This window comes from Neofelis nebulosa, chromosome 8 (genome assembly GCF_028018385.1).
Source record: "Neofelis nebulosa isolate mNeoNeb1 chromosome 8, mNeoNeb1.pri, whole genome shotgun sequence".
Lineage (NCBI taxonomy): Eukaryota > Metazoa > Chordata > Mammalia > Carnivora > Felidae > Neofelis > Neofelis nebulosa.
In genome coordinates this window covers 25,577,923-25,597,840 of record NC_080789.1, presented here as the reverse complement: position 1 = coordinate 25,597,840, position 19,918 = coordinate 25,577,923, and the positions used below count along the sequence as shown (strand labels likewise).

The window sequence follows — 19,918 nt, the reverse complement described above, 5'->3', positions numbered from 1 at the left end:
AAGAGAAACAGAATTTCAGAGTCCCATGGGATCCCATTAAAAACATCAACATACATTAAACAGGAGTACCAGGAAGAGAGAAGTGGGCAGAAAACAAATGTTTAAAGAAATAATGGCCTAAACTTCCCAAGTTTTTTGGAAAACATTAATGTATACATCCAAGAAGCTCAGCATTTCAAAGCTCAAGGAGATCCACACCTACACACATTACAGTCAAACTGTTAAAAGCCAATGACAAACAAAATCTAGAAAGCAGCAAGAGAACAGTTAGAGAAAGAATAAAATGCAAATGAACCTGACGCTTAGTAAGCACTCACTAAATATTAGGTAGTTATGATTTAAATCTTCAAACTTAGAGGAGAATCAACCAGTATCCTTGTGTAAGAGTATATATAAGAATGAAAAGACTGATCCAACTTTAGGGAAACATGGGTTTTAAGTTGTTTTTTCAATAATGAGCATAATGTTATTATGTTAGCCATGGTCTAGGTCAGAATCTAAGCCCATAGTTGCATGGCATTCCTTTGACAGGTGTTTTTAATTCAGGGGTAGGCCTGTTGGTCTGAAGAGACTCAAATGAAGGACATATACTTGATCCATGAAAAAAAGAGTTTTAAAATTTTTCCTGCTAGACATAAAAAGGAGCACATAGCCAGTGTCACTGGTAGCCACCAGGGGAACCACCTCAGAAGAAAGGATGCCAAGGATAGCTGAGTAGAAAGATGAAAAGAATCTGGATCTTACATGACATCACTAAGTCACAAATTATACTGCATCTAGAGCCCATCTTCTCTATAATTTGAAATGGAACTTTCTGTTATTTGCTATAGTAAAGCAATATACATATACATTGAATATATATAACTGCTACAAATTTTTTGATTATATTTTTTATGGCTGTCTGTCTTAGAATCCCAACTGATCTAGCCTCCCCCCACCACCTATTCCCAATAGCCCAATATTCCTGGAGTCTTGTTAATTCACTGTTCAATCATTCAACAAACATTTTATTAAGCACTCAGTATGTACTAGGCACACACTAAGTATTTGGGGATAAAGCAGTGAATGAGATATAAGTGGTGTCTCCCATCATGGAGCTCACATTCTAGTTACACAGACACAGTAAATGAACATTTAATTTCATATTATAATTAGTGGTAATAAGCAATAAAGTCATCACTAGAATAACGAAAAGGATAAGCCTTCTTAAAATAAATGGTCAGAAGAGGCATCTTTTGGAAAACAGTCTGGAAGTTCCTTAAAAATTTTTAAATTGAGTTACTGTATAACCACACAAAAACTTGTTTGCGAATGTTCGCAGTAGCATTATTCATAGTAGCCCCCAAATGGAAACAACACAAATATTCGCCAACTCAGGAATGGAGAAATGAAAGGTGGTATATCCATATAATGGAATATTATGTGGCCATAAAAAGAAATGAAGTACTGATACATGCTACAACATGGATGAAACTTGAAAGCCTAATGCTAAGTGAAAAAAGCCAGTCACAAAATACCACAGATTATAGGATTGCATTTATGTGAAATGTTCAGAATAGACAAACGTGTAGAGGCAGAAGGTAGATTAGAGGCTGCTTAGGGTTAGAGGTGAGAGTGTTGAATGGTGAGTGAATGCTAATTGTACAAGGTTTCTTTTCAAGGTAACAAAAATGTACTTTAAAAAAATTTTTTTTTAACGTTTATTCATTTTTTTAAACGTTTATTCATTTTTGAGAGACAGAGAGAGAGACAGAGTGCGAGAAGGGGTGGGGTAGGGAGGGCAGAGACAGAGGGAGACACAGAATCCAAAGCAGGCTCCAGGCTCTGAGCCATCAGCACAGAACCCGATGTGGGGCTCAAACCCACGAACTGCGAGATCATGAACTGAGCCACTCAGGCACTGCAAGGTGACAAAAATGTTCTAACATTAGATTATGGTGATGGTGGCAAAACTGTGTAGATATACCGAAAACCATTTAATTGTACACTTTAAATGGGCAAATTTTATGGAATGTAATTTTTTCTCAATAAAGCTATCTAAAACAAAAAGAAAAAAGAAAGATCTCTCCTAGCAGCTGATATTTAAACTGAGACCTTAAAGATAAGAAACCTGTTGTGCAAAGAGTTGGGACAAGAGCTTTCAGTCACAGGGAACAAAGGCTGTGAAGGCCATGAAGAGAGACAGAAGTTTAGTAAACAAGGGGGTAAGTGATAGGCGATAGGTTGGAAAGGGGCCAGAACAGGGAAGGTTTTCTGAAACTTTCAAAGTCACCAAGTTCCATTTTGATACATACTCTTATTAGGCAGTATAATCTACATGGCAGTCCACATGAAATATTTAACAGTGAAACCCATGGATAAGGCCACAAATGGAGAGCTGTTAATTCCAAATGCCATATAGCTGCAAAACACCTTATTAAGAAGAAAAGAAGTATTAAGTGTTAAAAGGGGAAAGTATTTAAAGCAATAATTAGCCTATAACTGGGGAATTCCATTAAATTACTTTCACCATTGTCATAAATATCAATTTCTAGGAGATATTCACATTCCAGGGAGCACAAGAAGAATTCCCATCTCCAAATAGTTCAGAAAGTAGGGATCCTATAGAATACCAGGCAGGAAAAAAATCACTAAAGCAATACAAATACAGATTTCATAGTGTCTAAACTTTGTGTGCAGTTGTGCAGTGTCATACTTGAGATCTGAAATAAAAGGACACGACCAATCCAGTCTGGACCAACACAGAATGTAGAAAGGAATCAGAGGATGACACAGAATTCTAAGTGAAAATGTAAGAATATCTGGACCAAAAGCAGGAGAAAGAAGACACCCAAGCCTTGCAAATTTTCATGAACACTCTTGAGAGGAGGGATTGGTGGTTAACAGACTAATACTGTTAAGTGATCATCTTATGTACTTATAATTCTCAAATTCTATTATACATTATTGATCAAAATAGAACAGGGGGTGAAGAGAGGCAGAGAGACAGAGAGAAGTCATAATTTAGATTCAGTGTTGCCCTTGTGATCATCTGCAACAATGGCTGCGATATTTTTGCAACTTCTTCCAAGGAAAGTAGAAGTTCTATTTTTCCACCCCTTGAATCCAGGGTTGTTCACATGACTTGCTTTGATCAAATGAGTCATTAGCAAACATGATACTAGAGAAGCCTTGAAAAGTGTGTATGCACTGGGATTTGTCTTTACTCTTGCTGCTTTTAGAACCCAGCCACCCAGTCAAGAAGCCTGAGCTTAGTCTGCTAGATACTGGAAACACATAGCCTAGTTTCTCTGTTGCTCCAGCCTATTGCCAGATACATCTAACCCCAGAGCCCATGCTCATTGCCACGATTATGACTATGATTATTACTACTCTTATTATTGCTCATATATTGTGTGCTCAGATCTAGACCTCTGTCTCAATGTATTAAGGGTTGGAAAGGTGAAAATTACACATTGGGATTAGAGTGTGCACACTGGCTCCAATGTTTTTCTCTACCATGCAGACTTGGAAAAGGTTTCCATTTTCTATGAGCCTCAATCTGTCTCAGCTAGGAATTACATTTAATCAAGAGGGTTCCTGGGAAAATTAAATAGCATGAAAAAAGTGCCCTCTCAACACAAAGTGACACCCATTAGCAGTAATAAGGCTGAGATGTTTCAATTGAGCTCACCAGAAACAGTTTCCAAAGAATCTAACTTTAACAATCCCTGGAAAAATGAAGTGAAAATACGTTTGTTCTTCATGAAAGCAATTGTTAGTTTTCTGCTCTGTGATGTCACAGAATAAAATGTTCAATTAAAATGCTATAGAATTATGCAGTGTTTCTTAATCTTTCTTTCGAAACTGTTGAGTTACTAGGGTTGGGAGGGGGAAAGACTTTTTGAAAGTATGTGCTTTCTCAACCTTTGAAATGCTTCCAGATTCTGTCATCATCTTTTCATCTCAACATCAAAGTTGGGAAAGTCTCTTCCACAGGGAGGGCAGGTGCTCACATGCTGCTCACCAAGGCACTTTGCTACCCCATAAATCTGTCTCTCTCTACCTGCATCTTGAGAATCAAGCATTAGTTTTTTTATTTCTTTTAGATTTTTACCTACTTGTACTCTTTTGCTAGTAAACTTCTGACACATTCAACAGGTGATTTGGCTTACAAAAACAGCCAGGGAAGGGGCTTCACCAGAAGCATGGTCAGCACATATGAAATGCTTAACATGGCAGAAACACACAAAAGCATATTTCTGAAAGAGCTTAAAAAACGGACAAGGGGGTTCTTGCTTTCTACATGACCTAACTTTCAATTTGCATTGTCTTGAAATCAAGAGAAGTCAAAATACAAAGAATGGGAAAATATGTGATCAGGACTCATTCAAAAAATTCAAATTCAGCAAATTGGGAGGATGAGTTTACTGACATAGTGCCTTAGTTCACTGAAAGGCTGCCTTATGAATAAACTACAATGTAAATCTCTTCCTAAAACTCCAAAGGCCAGAAAATGTTTTTCTAAGGCCACATCTTATGCTTTTCTTTTATTTGCTACATTTACATACTTAAGGTACCTTTGGTACAAATTTTCCATTTGTGGTGCTTTAAATATTAGAGTCACCAACTAAATTGAAATTAAGTACATGGGAGAGGAGCAGGCAGAGGTATGGGGGTAAGTAATATCCCAAAGAAGGGTAAATATAGAGGAACAGTAATTATTGTGTCTGCCGGATTGTTCCCCCCAAATTCATATTCACCTTGAACCTCAGAATGTCACTTTATTTGGAAATAGGGCATTTGCAGATGTACTTAAGATTTCAAGGTGGATTTATTTTTTTTTTTATTTATTTTATTTTATTTTATTTTATTTTTAAAAAAAATTTTTTTTCAACATTTTTTATTTATTTTTGGGACAGAGAGAGACAGAGCATGAACGGGGGAGGGGCAGAGAGAGAGGGAGACACAGAATCGGAAACAGGCTCCAGGCTCCGAGCCATCAGCCCAGAGCCTGACGCGGGGCTCGAACTCACGGACCGCGAGATCGTGACCTGGCTGAAGTCGGACGCTTAACCGACTGCGCCACCCAGGCGCCCCTCGAGGTGGATTTAGAATGGATCCTAAATCCAATGGCTAGCGTCCTTATAAGAAGAGAAGAGGTCATAGAGAAAAAGGCAATATGAAGATGGAGGCAGAGATTGGAGTGACGTGTCTACAAGCCAAGGAACACCAAGGATTGCCAGCAACCACCAGAAGCTAGCAAAGCAGCATAGTATGGATTCTCCCTCGGAGCTTTCAGAAGGAATCAACACTGCCAATACCCTGATTTCTAATTTCTGGGCTCCTGAACTCCAAAGAATAAATTTTTGGTATTCTAACTCACCCAGTTTATGGCAATTTGTAATGGCAGCCACAGGCAGCTAACAATAAATTAACACATGGTGTAGGTGGTCTTGAAGAGACCTGCAGCATCTGTTACCTGCAGTTAGTTGGCTGTGGACATTTTGACATTGTCACCTGACTCCTTTAGCCCACCTTTGACCTCACCCTGATCCTTGCTAACACTTAGTGCTATACCTCACCCTCCTTTTCCTGAGCTTCTGAAATATGAGATGGAGAGGGATTGGAGTTGGGGAAGGCTGCAGGATATGGTGGAAATCAGGAGAAGATTTGGGTCAGGTACTGGTTAGGCTCAGGAATACCACTGGGATAAGAATTTGAGGTCAAGATCCTCGTGAGCAGTTTCCAAGGACAAAGAGAAACCCCAGAATTATAGAGAACAGGACAGGTCTTCCTGGTTAGTCCTTATTCTTGGGCAGTGTTATATTTCTACACTTAACCATCTCTGACTTGACAAAGAAACATTTAGCTGAGGCATGTTTCCTAAAGCATTATAGAGCCATAACACTTTAAAACACCAACTTTCATGATCCCTATGATGGCATCTCTCAGTGTTGTTCCTGACTGTTTACTGTCACATGTGCACACATTCTCAGCCTTGGTATTCTCAAAACTCCCCACTCCATACATCCTCTGTCCCCACTTCCTGCTGCTCAGTATCTCTGTCTTAGAACTTTTCAGATCTTTACCTATCTACCTATTTCCATATCTGTCCATCCATCCATCCATCCAGCCATCCACTCATCTGTCTTTCTTTAAAAAAATATTTTGATGTATGACTGACATACCAAAAGTTATACATGTTTAATACATATAATTTAATGATTTGGGAGATAAGTATACATCCATGAAACCATCACCATATTCTATGCCATAAACATATCCATCACATTCAAAAGTTATCTATATCTGCCTTAGCCTACCTGTCTTAGAACACACTAAAAACTGACATGGTAATTTGTCTTATTTAGGTCTCACAACCACACAATAGGGTAGGTACAATGTATATATAAATTCTAAAATAATATTTACATTTTTATTATTATAAAATCAATAATACCTATATATTTCTTGCTAAGTGACTATAAATACTATGTATAGATTGTTAGTTTTTTTTACAGTACTATATATAATATAAATGTATGTATATGTATACACACAAATGCATACAAACACACACACACACACACACACACACACACACATAAATTCCAAGTATTTACATTGTTCCTGTACTTGTCATCCTTAATGGGAATGCTATGTAATGTAGTGGGAGAATTCACACTCCTCTCTTCCCAGTCTTTCCTTTTTACCCATGGCCTTCTCCCACTCACCTAGATCTTGAACAGCACCTGTGGCTTCAGGAAAGTGTTGTGAGAATAACAGTGTCAAATTCTTGACTTTTGAGATTGAAAAGCTGAGATCTAGACACATGGCAATAGGGATATGGGAGAATACGTAATCTGTCAGGAGCAGATTTTTGTACCGCAAAGGAGTAGGGGGTGGAAAGGAGTATCAGAGGCTAAGTAAGGAAGTTCAGTGAAAGAAACCTCTAGAGAAAAAGCTCTGTGCCATCCTCCTAAGGCCAGTTGCAGGGTGGGTGTGGGGTGGGTGGGGTGGAGCCCTCAGTAGAGTAGTAAATCCCATATGAATTTGAGGGATTTGAAAGCCTGGGCAGGTGGTGAGCCTTGGGGCTGACCTGAGGCCCAACATAACTCAAGAGTAAGAGAATAGATGCATGAGGCTTCTACACAGACGGGAGTGGAACAGCCTTGATTTCCCCATGTTCAGGGTAAGACAAAGCCAGACAAATGTTTCTTGTGTGCTCATAAAGATGTGGGAGTAGCTGAGAAAAAGCCTGGCCTTGGAAGACCTTGCAACTGGAGCCAGAGGGATGCACCCATGAGCTTCAGAGACCAATCACACAGACCATTTAGAATGAAGATGCCTGAGAACCAAACGACACTTCCCCAGCTACTAATGCTTTCTCATTTTATCAGCTCCTTGGAATGGAAATGAACCCTTGGAGAAAGGATACCAGGGTTCTAAGTTTCTGCCACCCGCTGGTAGAATCTATCTAGAAATTAAATTGAGTGTTGAAAAAATAAAGTTGTATTTCCTGCTCATCTGAACATGTGGACTGAAATTTGTATCCATGATAACGGAACCCTGTAGCTCACTCTACTATTCCTCAACCAGTAGATTTTTGGGTTGGCTTTTCTACTCACAGGAAGTGAGATTCCATCAAGGTAGTGCTCTCCCTTGCCTTGGTTAGAACAAATTCAGCTTTGTCTTATCAACAGGTTGATATTTTGGTGAGATTTTTGGGGAGCCAGCATTCCAGAGATCACCATTTAGTTTCGATCTGTTAAGCACACTCACAGCTGAGGGTCTTAGCTCTGGCTTTCCCCTCTGCTTACAACACTTTTCCTGTCCACAGCACGGTTTGCCCTGCACTGCCATATGTTTCTGCTCACAAGGTCCCTTATCAAAGAGGCTTTCTTTGGTCATCCAATATAGAATAGCAATTCCCCATTCCCACCACTCTTCAGTTCCCCTTACCCTGCTTTACTCATTTATTTTTTAAAGCCTCTTTCATCACTTGATATGGTATATATTTGTTTGTTTACTCTGTCTCCCTTCACTAAAATGTAAGCTGCTTAAGGACTTTGTTTTGTTCTCTTCTATATCCCCTGTGACTAAACAGTGTTCATGCTAGTAGGTCCTCTGCAAATATTTGTTGAATCAACGAATATTTTCTACAGACACCTTTTTGTTTCAATGTTCTGCATTCATTTCCCTTTCTAAATATTGCTCTTCAGTTTCTCTGTAACAAATCTCCTGACAAACAGGAACTTTATTTTTTTTTAATTTTTTTTTTCAACGTTTTTAATTTATTTTTGGGACAGAGAGAGACAGAGCATGAACGGGGGAGGGGCAGAGAGAGAGGGAGACACAGAATCGGAAACAGGCTCCAGTCTCCGAGCCATCGGCCCAGAGCCTGACGCGGGGCTCGAACTCACGGACCGCGAGATCGTGACCTGGCTGAAGTCGGACGCTTAACCGACTGCGCCACCCAGGCGCCCCGGCAAACAGGAACTTTATATTCCTCTCTACTCTAATCTGACATATGATAGATGCTCAATAAATATTTATTAAAGGAACAAAAAGAAAGGAGAAATGCATAGATGAATGAATAAGACATGTAGTAGCAATGGTGTGGCTGATTGACAGCAGTGTGAGGTAGCAAAATAACCTCATGCCCTCTTCTTTGATCCCTCTCTCATCTCCTCCCCTGCTCCCAGGATGGCTTATCCAGATTGTTAGCTAAGTGCTTGAATATGCAAAAATTAGTTGGATGGGGCATATAGCTATAAAGAGCTGAATTTCTCTTTCATAAGAAAACGAAAAGATTTGGAGGGTGGGGAATGAAAAGGGACAAGGGCTTTTAAAATAGAAGGGATAAGAATAAAAGAGGATCCTGGAGAGGAAAATGAAAAAGTGGACATGAAGCACTTTTAAAACATGTTTGTACATTTTACACTTCATTTGAGATGTTTGATGCAGCGTGCAGTAAGTTTCCTGTGACCCAAACCACCAACAAATGTGGCCATCCTCACAGAGGGGTTTTTATGTTTGAAAATCAAAAAAGGAGCAAATTTCCCAATTGTCTCAAATAAAAGAGAGCCAAAATAAACCCACAGTTACAAGGCAGAGTGGAGAACAAGATTCAAAGGAGGCAGGGAGTAAAAGTCAGAGGAGACGGTGAGATTATAACCCCTGAGAATTTTGCAGCAATCTTGAGAAGGATGTGAGACTTTCTTTTCTTTTTTTTAAATTTTGTTTTAACGTTTATTTATTTTTGAGAGAGAGAGAGAGCACGAGAGGGGGAGGTGCAGAGAGAGAGACACACACACAGAATCCAAAAGCAGGCTCCAGTCTCTGAGCTGTCAGCACAGAGCCTGATGTGGGGTTTGAACCCATGAACCGTGAGATCATGATCTGAGCCGAAGTCGGGAGCTTAACCCACTGAGCCACCCAGCCCCTGATGTGAGACCTTGTAAGGGTATGGGATGGTGGTACTGCCAGTGCAACCAGTTCTTAAGGGGGCAGAGAGGCCCAGCTGACCCCTGGCCCACCTAAATAACAGTCTTCCTGTTTCAGTTCCCAGCCTTTGTATTCTTGGGGCCTTGCCTTCGTATATGTCCCTCTGCTCCTGAGAGACAGCATTATCATGTGGATGGTGCAAATGGATTCTTTGAGACCTATGGTCTTCTGGCCTGTTGAAATTTGCAAGTCTCAACCTGGAGCAGCCATGAACACATGCGTATGTTTCATTTTCCTTACCTAGTTTCCAAATTAGATTGACCATTTAAACGATTACTTTCCTGTCCTTGCCTCTGTTGGGATGTAGCTCTTTCTCCACCCCTTAACTTACCCACAAGTTCTAATTTGTCTGGAATCTCACATACCTTCTAGGAAAAGAAATGCTACCACATCCAAAAGGTGTAAACGTTCCCAGGATAACTTGATCTGGCAGGTCACTGAATATGTTGGTGTACGTGCCACCCCAAGGGAGAGCAGAATAGCTTTGGCAGACAGCGAGGCGGCCAGAAGGATAGGTAAAATCCAGGTTAAGGAACTGATACTGATAAAACCCAACAATAATGGTAATAATTATTCTTATATGGAATGATGTTAACTCTTATCCTATTTAATTAGAAAAAAAATTATTTTAATGTTTATTTATTTTTGACAGAGAGAGAGAGAGACAGACAGAGCATGAGTGGGAGGGACAGAGAGAGGAAGACACAGAGTCTGAAACAGGCTCCAGGCTCTGAGCTGTCAGCACAGAGCCCGACACAGGGCCTGAACTCACGGACAGTGAGATCATGACCTGAGCCGAAGTCGGACGCTCAACCGACTGAGCCACCCAGGTGCCCCATATTTAATTTTTTTTCTACACAACTATTTACAGATGAGCTGACAGAAGTCCAGAGGGGGTGACTCGCCTTCCCATGGTCACTGAGTACAATAATGGTGGTGCCAGGCCATGCCGGGTTCCCTGACTCCCACTTGCATATTCTTCCCATACGTTCATTACTTGCACCCTCATTTTTATTTACTTACTATTTATTTATTTATTTATTTATTTATTTATTTATTTATTAGCTTCAGGTGTAGAAGTTAATAATTCAACACTTACATACAACATCCAGTGCTCATCACAAGTGCCCTCCTTAATACCCATCACCCATTTAACCCATACCCCCTGCCCACCTCCCCTCTGTAAACATCAGTTTTTTACATGCTCATTTTAACCCCAAACTCTTTGAAACCAGTCTTGTGGATAATAGCAAGGAAGTCTGGTCAGATTGGTTCTATTAATGGAAGAGTCACTGGAAAACAAAGTTGCCCATTGCTACCCAGTATGGCCTGACAGCATGCAGCAGGAGGACTGTGTCTCCCTGCCAACATCTGTGGACAGATGAGAGCAAAGGAGGGCTGAGGGATAATTATGGATATGTGAACAAGTTCACAAAACCTAATTGCACCAACCTCTTGAGGTCTTTTTCATTTTGGATTTGCAGGAATTTATCATAAAATCTCTTTTCTCTCTAAGCTAGATCCTCTTGATGCCCAATGCCCATGTGGTTCTCTCTACTAACCAGGAAAATGAAGGAGAACTCATTTTCTCAGAACCATGTGAGCTGTTGTAGCCTAACAGCTACAACCAGAGGTTCCCTTAAATAGAAGTAAGTCTTGCAGACTAGAGAACTTGCCCCAACCTCTTTCTTGCATTGACTTCTCTTGTCTCCAGCAGGAGGGAAAGTGGACCCTTGAGAGCAAAAGATTGAGGCAAGGCATCAGACTTCCTGTTCCAATACTCATGCGATTTTCTGCTGAAACAGAAATGCCCTACCTCTCGAGACATCCTTTCCATCATGCCCAGCCCCTTCCATCCTCCTTTCCTCTTGGGATTTCAAAAGGATATTAGGTCAAAGAGGAACCGTCTACCAGGGCATAATGGAACTTTTTCATCTCTGGGTCAGCCTCTTTGACTGTTGGCATCTTAGGCTTCCTCTTCAGCAGCTCCAGCCAGAAACATTGGGAAACTTTGGGACTGTTGTCTACCTTCACCACACCTTTAGGATCATTATAGTGGCGCAGGATAAGACATTTGTTGAATCCTTCTTTTTTAAGCTTTGCTTCTTCTGCTTTTCTGTTCAAAGAAAAAAATTCCAGAAGTAGTTAATTTCCTGATCTTATCAAGGGCTAGAGGCTGGGCAATGGCTGTTCTGGCCTCTGTGACCTCACCTTTACTGCCAGTCTAAGAGGCTTCCTTAGATCTGGACAGCTGGATTTTGAAATCTTTAGCCAAGTGTTTATTCAGTGCCTATCATTTGTAAACAGTTTTTGAGGACCTGCTGTGTGTGAAGCACTGGACCAGAAGCTGCAGAAAATGCAGGACTAGTAAGGAGTCCTCTCTCCCCACAGGAGCAACATGATTCAGCGTAGACCTTGGACGAGAACTGAGGTGAAACCTGGTGCTAACACTTGGGACTTTAAAAAAGTATGCAAAATACTAAACTCTGAGTCTTAGTTATTTTTCATTTGTAAAATGGGGGTAACAATGCCTCACAGAAATGTAGGGAATCTCTGGTTAATTAATACGCACAGACCTCTAGGCATGGACCCCAGTATTTAGCATGCCTTCTAAATATACTAGTTGTTTTTGTTACAAGTTAGTGACACATACATACATACATGTTCATTAATAATAAGGTGGTAGAGGGGAAGAGTAGGTGAATATGAAACTACATATGTTCTGCATTTCAGAGACCTTGAAATTAAGGTAGGCCCCTTGGAACAGTCATTTAACTATTCACAGATATTCAATAGGTATCTTCCACAGGCAAAATTCATACGTTCTTATGAGATAGATGCTATTTATCCCCATTCTAAAAAGTCCCTGAATTTTGCAGATGCATGGTAAAGCCAGGATGCAATGTCATGTATATCAGCTCCAAACTCTCTACTTTCTTCACTTCATGAGACTGTTCCCCATATTTCTAGTGTCAGGAGCTACAGGAGTTGTGGGCATACTATAAAATGTAGACCAACCAGTTGGAGTGGGAGAGATCCAAAGCATAAGAGACTCTTAAAAACTGAGAACAAACTGAGGATTGATGGGGGGTGGGAGGAAGGGCAGGGCAGGTGATGGGTATTGAAGAGGGTATCTTTTGGGATAAGCACTGGGTGTTATATGGATACCAATTTGACAATAAATTTCATATATTAAAAAAAAAAAAATAAACAAACAAACAAAAAATGTAGACCGACCAGGGCTTTGTATCTGAGGGTCAGCCAATGAAACAGAACTTCCTAGTTCTTGCCCAGCTTCCTGACCGCAACCCACATGCACACACAGCTATGCACACACATATACACTCATGTGCACATACATACACATACATATGCACATATACTCGTGCACTCAAGCATGCCAGATTAGAGCTGTTGGCAACATGCCATTGGAAGAAGCCTCCAGAATCAGGCTGGAAGAGCAGAGACATTCTTGGCCCTCTAGGAGACCAACACCACCTGTTTAACATCCACATGGACTGGATGGCTTGCCTTTACTCCATGGTCCCAGCTACTAAAAGTGGGCTGCAGGGCTTCTGGGTTTAAGACATAATGCAGTGATGGAATTGGGCAGATCTATAACCAACACTTGAAAATAATCAGAAGTGTCAGGACTCTAATTAGGGGAAATGGTAGCTACCTTCTCAGAGAAGAGTTAGGCATTTGGGCATTTCTAACATGGGTATAGAGTAGAATGCAAAACAAACAAACAAACAAGCTTCAGCAACAGGGTAAAAAAAATATTTAAGGCTGCCCTCAGCAAGTCCCTTCAGATTCAGAATACACACAAACAGGAATCCTCAATGTTTCACATTCTAAGGTGCACTTGAAAAGTGCTAAAGTTGAGCTGGCATACTTCAATAAGGGTCTTGGAATGTTTAGAAGAATTGGTCTGTGTGCATGTGTGTGTGTGTGTGTGTGTGTGTGTATGTATGCACATGTGACATTTATTGGTTGAGTGTGGGTTTTGGGGTATAAGAGCTATGCTGAAAGAAAAAATTTTAAATGATTAAAACTCAGAAATTGGACAGGGTGCCTGGCTGGATAAATCAATAGAGCACCTGACTCTTGATCTTGGGGTCATGAGTTGGAGCCCCATGTTATGTGTAGAGTTTACTTAAAAAATAATTAGACAAAACTGGAGGTATCACAATTCCAGATTACAAGTTTTATTACAAAGCAGTAGTAATTAAAACAGTCTGGTACTGGCATGAAAAATAGACACATAGATCAATTGAATAGAATAGAAAGCCCAGAAATAAACCCACAATTATATGGTCAGTTAATCTCTGATGAAGAAGGAATGAATATAAAATGGGAAAAAGTCTCTTCAACAAATGGTGTTGGGAAAACTGGACAGCCATATGCAAAAGAATGAAACTGGATCATTTTCTTATACCATACAGAAAAATAAACTCAAATTGGATGAAAGACCTAAATGTGAGACCTGAAACCATAAAAATCCTTGAAGAAAGCACAGACGGTAATCTCTTTGACATCAACTATAGCAACATTTTCTAGTGTCTCCTGAGGCAAGAGAAATAAAAGCAAAAATAAACTATTGGGACTATATCAGAATAAAAAGCTTCTGCACAGCAAAGGAAACAATCAACAAAACTAAAAGACAACCCATGGAATGACAGAAGATATTTGCTCATGACATATCTGATGAAGGGTTAGTATCCAAAATATATAAAGGACTGATATAACTCAATGTCCCCAAAACAAACAATCCAATTAAAAAATGGACAGAGGACCTGAAGAGATATTTTTCCAAAGAAGACATACAGGTGGCTAACAGACACAGAAAAGATCTCAACATCGCTCCTGATCAGGAAAATGTAAATCAAACTTATAATGAGGTACCATTTCACACCTTTCAGAATGGCTAAAATCAAAAACACAAGAAATAACAAGTGTTGGCAAGGATGTGTAGAAAAAGGAACCCTTGTGCACAGTTGGTGGGAATCCAAACTGGTACAGTCACTGTGGAAAACAGCATGGAGGTTCCTCAAAAAATTAAAAATAATGCTGCCCTATAACCCAGTAATTTTACTACTGGGTATTCACCTCCAAAATACAAAAACGCTAATTCAAAGAAATACATGTAACCCTATGCAGCATTATCTACAATAGCCAAATTATGGAAGCGACCCTAGTGTTTATCGATAGATGAATGGATAAAGAAGTTGTGATATATATACACACTGGAATATTATTCAGCCATAAAAAGAATGAAATTTGTTTGGCAACAACATGGATGGTGCTAGAGAGTATAAAGCTAATTGAAATAAATCAGTCAGAGAAAGACAATACTATATAATATCACTTATATGTGGAATTTAAGAAACACAACAAACCACCAAAGGAAAAAAAAGGGAGATAAAGACAAACCAAGAAGCAGACTCTTAACTATAGAGAACAAACTGATGGTTACCAGAGGGGAAGGGGGTGACAGGATATGGGAAATAGGGGATGGGGGGATAAGAGTACACTTACACGATTTTGAAAAAAAAGTAATTGGAAAATAATATAGCTGATTAATGAAAGGAGGGAGAGGTATATAGCCACACTGCTGTTGGCTTCGGGGGTATTGGGGGTGGAAGTCCCTAGCAATTAGCAAGGTTCACTGGCCCCTCTAAGAGAAACAGGAGCGGGCACTTCTCAGTAAGTTCTGTGGGGAAGGAACCAGAGCCAGGAGGGTGGGCAAGGGCCAGATCTGCCACTCAAAAATGGAAATGCCTGATTAAAACAACTGGTTTCTTTTGACATTTGTTTCTTCTTTTGCTTTCCTCCTCCTCCACTCCTTCTTCTCTTTTTCACATTCTCATGAAAATGTATCCCATTGTCAAAAATGAGGTGAGTAGGCAGAATTTTTGAGCAATGTGACAAAAAAAGGAGCCCTTATAAATTGCACTCTTCCCCACACCAGAACACACACACGCTACTCCATTTATAAGCATCAAACGCTGGCAGGAATTCAGCCTAAGAGCACACATTTATAGACCAATTGGAAACCTGAGTCTAATTACCATTTACCAAGCCCACATCTGGGCTCTTTCATTCAACGCCTAGACATGATTCTATTTTTCTGTGAGTCTCTACAAATGGACCTTTTGGATTATTCTTAAGAAAGGTAAGTATGCCTCTAAAGTGTATATACCTATAATCTTTGGGAGAAGAAAAGGCATGCTCCCCCTTCTTACTTGCAAGGCCAAAAATCAAGATACAACAAAGCTCTAGTGCAAAAAACTCCAATGCAAAATCTCCTACCTTATCTGAATGTTACATTATTCAAATACTCCGAGTCGGCAACTATAATTCAGGGAAGTTCCCATAACTCTTCTTCTTTTTCTAACCCCTTTAAAAGTCCCTAGACAAAGAGTCTTGATTATTGTGTAAAGACCAATCAGTCTCTCTGCCAAAAAAAAGGCTGCCCTTCACTGCCTTTTCTCGAGGAATTGGCAATGGCAGTAGTTTTGTTCTCCTCTTGCCTGAGAACCAGAAGTTGACCTCTGGATTCTCCAGCAGGTGATAATTAACACCAAATTGATTAGTTCAACAAAGGAGCCCTAATACTTGCATAAAAGGTTTCTTCAAAGTTTTGGGTGGCTGGTCATTCCCAGGAAAAGTCATTGTTGGGCTTACAAAAGAGTTCTTCTCTAAGTCAGAAGTTACCCAATTATCCTAGCCCTCTGGTATCTGGACCACTCTAAGAGAGGCTGGAATAGAAAGGGAACTGCATTTCAAATCATCTCAAATCAAATTTGCCTAAGAATCTAAGCTAAATTCAATATGGTGGGGACATTCACTGAATGTCAGAACTGAAGGATGCTTGGGCAATATCTAATTCCATTTTACAGATGAAGGAGTCAAAGTACAGAAAAGGGAATTGATAATTGCTAAATAATAGTTACTGTTTACTAAGCATTCATATATTCTACAGATTGTGCTAAGTTATTGAACTGGGTTATTTCATTTAATGCTTTCAATAACCCTATGAGGTAAATTCTAGTAGAACCTCCATTTTATATGAGGAAGATAAGGTTTTGAGAAGCAGAATAAGTGCCCCAAATACTATGGTTGGCAAATGGGAGCATAAGACTTCTGTGAACTTCAAAGCTTGAAGTTCTGCCCCTTTACAGACATAGCCTCTTGGAACACAGGTCACACAGCTAAGAAATGGCAGGGTCTGAGTTAGGAGTGAGTCTGGATTCCCAGTCTAATGCTTTTGTACCACCATACTCTAATCGTACATATGAATAAAATCAGAAGACTAGAACTCTACCAGCTACAGCCCAAAGATCTGATTCTCTGATTCAGGCCCAGACAAAAGGTCTAGGTAAACCCAGTGTGGAGGATGTGCTTTGCTGTAAAGAGTGTTTTGGGTTCTGGTCTGGGATGGGAGGGTTTGGGTTCTGGTCTGGGATGTAGTGACATTTGTCAGACCAGACTTCCTGTGCCAAGAAAAGAGAGTCTATTTCAAGTGTGTACCTGCCAACAGAGTTAGAGAAGATTCTTTCTTCTCTCATTTCCCTGTGTCTGACTTGATATAATGTTCTGTGTTGAGCAAATGTGGTAGAAATCTGGTAGGGTACAAAGGCCAATAGTTATGATTTGCCAAAAATTGCATTTCATCCAACAAGCATTTTTTTTTCAATCTACTTATTAATCGCTCACCCTGGGAACCAAGGGATGTTAAGATTTGGCTGATTTTCTTGCAGAAATGTTTTGTAATGCACATAATGTAAAGTTACATGTGTTCTTTTTGAAGCTTGGATTCTGTATATGATAAATCCCTTGGGAACAAATTTTCATTGTTAAAACCCACTCCCTTGAGATAGTTTATTACTATGGGTAATGTGTAACAGCATCAGACTCATCCCTGGTGCTGTGTGCCAGCTAAATTCACCTCCTCCATCTACTCTGCCAAGCCATCTCTTCTTCAGTCTAAACTGACTTGTCTCAAGAAACCACTTCTGACAGTACTGGGTTATTATTAAAAAATGCTTTTAGCTTGCTTAGTGCTTTAGTGTGTACAAAGTACATTTATATACATATATATATAGTCACAACAACCTGCCGTAAGCAGAAGACCTGTTATTATCCCTAAATGACTAAAGAAGCAGAGGTTCAGGGAGTTCAAGTGACTTACACAAGATCCCACACCCATTGACTAATGAACCTAGATGTTTTGACTCCAGTTTTTTTTTCTTTCAATTTTTGCTTTAGTCTTTATTTTTCAGAGCAGTTTTAGGTTCACAGCAAAATTGAGTGGAAAATACGGAGAGTTCTCATATACTCCCTACAAGTTTTTTTTTTTTTCTTTCGTTAAAATTTGCTGCCTGGTCCACATCACTTGAGGACTTCTTTAAACTTGAAAAATTAATTGTAAGCTCACCTGGAAGAAGAAATTTGTAAAATTGGTTAAGATGTTTTTGATCTAGAAAGAGTAATCATGGCACAAAAACAGTCACTGAGATCAACAGAACAGAATAGAGAGAACCCAGAAATGGACCCACAAACATATGGCCAACTAATCTTTGACAAAGCAGGAAAGAATATCCAATGGAATAAAGACAGTCTCTTCAGCAAGTGGTGTTGGGAAAACTGGACAGCGACATGCAGAAAAATGAACCTGGACCACTTTCTTACACACAAAAATAAACTCAAAATGGATGAAAGACCTCAATGTAAGACAGGAAGCCATCAAAATCCTTGAGGAGAAAGCAGGCAAAAACCTCTTTGACCTTGGGCACAGCAACTTCTTACTCAACATGTCTCTGGAGGCAAGGGAAACAAAAGCAAACCTGAACTATTGGGACCTCATCAAAATAAAAAGCTTCTGCACAGGGAAGGAAACAATCAGCAAAACTAAAAGGCAACCGATGGAATGGGAGAAAATATTTGCAAACAACATATCAGATAAAGGGTTAGTATCCAAAATCTATAAAGAACTTATCCAACTCAACACCCCAAAAACAAATAATCCAGTGAAGAAATGGGCAAAAGACATGAATAGACACTTCTCCAAAGAAGACATCCAGATGGCCAACCGACACGTGAAAAAATGCTCCACATCTCTTATCACCAGGGAAATACAAATCAAAACCACAATGAGATATCACCTCACACCTGTCAGAATGGCTAACATTAACAACTCAGGCAATGACAGATGTTGGTGAGGATGTGGAGAAAGAGGATCTCTTTTGCATTGCTGGTGGGAATGCAAACTGGTGCAGCCACTCTGGAAAACAGTATGGAGGTTCCTCAAAAAATTAAAAATAGAACTACCCTATGACCCAGGAATTGCATTACTAGGTATTTATCCAAGGATACAGGTATGCTGTTTTGAAGGGGCACATGCACCCCAATGTTAATAGCAGTGCTATCAACAATAGCCAAAGTATGGAAAGAGCCCAAATGTCCATCGATGATGAATGGATAAAGAAAATGTGGTATATATGTATATATATATACCATATATATATATATATATATATACATATATATGTATATGTGTGTATATATATATATACACATATATACATATATATATGTATATGTGTGTGTATATATATATATACATATATATATGTATATGTGTGTGTATATATATATATATATATACACACACACACAATGAAGTATTACTCGGCAATCAAAAAGAATGAAATCTTGCCATTTGCAACTATGTGGATGGAACTGGAGGGTATTATGCTAAATGAAATTAGTCAGTCAGAGAAAGACAAATATATGACTTTACTCATATGAGGACTTTAAGAGACAAAACAGATGAACATAAGGGAAGGGAAGCAAAAATAATATAAAAACAGGGTGGGGGGGACAAAACATAAGAGACTCTTAAATATGGAGAACAGAGGGTTACTTACTGGAGGGGTTGTGGGAGGGGGGGATGGACTAAATGGGTAAGTGGCATTAAGGAATCTACTTCTGAAATCATTGTTGCGCTATATGCTAACTAACTTGGATGTAAATTAAAAAAATAAATTAAATAAAAATACAAATTAAAAAAAAAAAAGAAAGAGTAACCAGAGGAGGTTTGCTGTACCTGTAATTAAGATACAAATACCTAATATTTACCGAATGTCTAGTTGTACTAGGAAGCTTTACAACTGCCCTAAAAGGTAGCTACTATGATTACCTTCATTTTACAGATGAAGAAAATAAGGCAAAGGGAAATTAGTGACTTTCCCAAGGTCACATGCATGGATGGAGCTGGGATTTTAGACCAATCAATTTGACTTTAAGCCCTCTTTCTTAACACCATACTTGTTTCTCTCATATTATATAATCTGAATAATTAAAATAGCTGAAAACTCAGGTAGATCAATGAAATAGAACAGACAGCTCAGAAGAAGACTCTAAT

General features: G+C 39.4%; 1 protein-coding gene across 5 annotated transcripts in view; it reads right to left on the bottom strand.

Moving 5' to 3' along the window:
- Positions 1-19,918, bottom strand: part of LOC131519062 (uncharacterized protein C3orf20 homolog) — a 189,313-nt gene that overhangs the window by 131,933 nt on the left and 37,462 nt on the right. For all 5 annotated transcript variants that reach the window (XM_058741732.1, XM_058741731.1, XM_058741730.1 and 2 more), the window contains 2 exons: positions 11,378-11,605; positions 9,855-10,004 (listed from right to left, as the gene is read on the bottom strand). In XM_058741732.1, the coding sequence (XP_058597715.1) occupies positions 9,855-10,004; positions 11,378-11,605 (378 nt within the window). The remainder of the gene's footprint in view (positions 1-9,854; positions 10,005-11,377; positions 11,606-19,918) is intronic.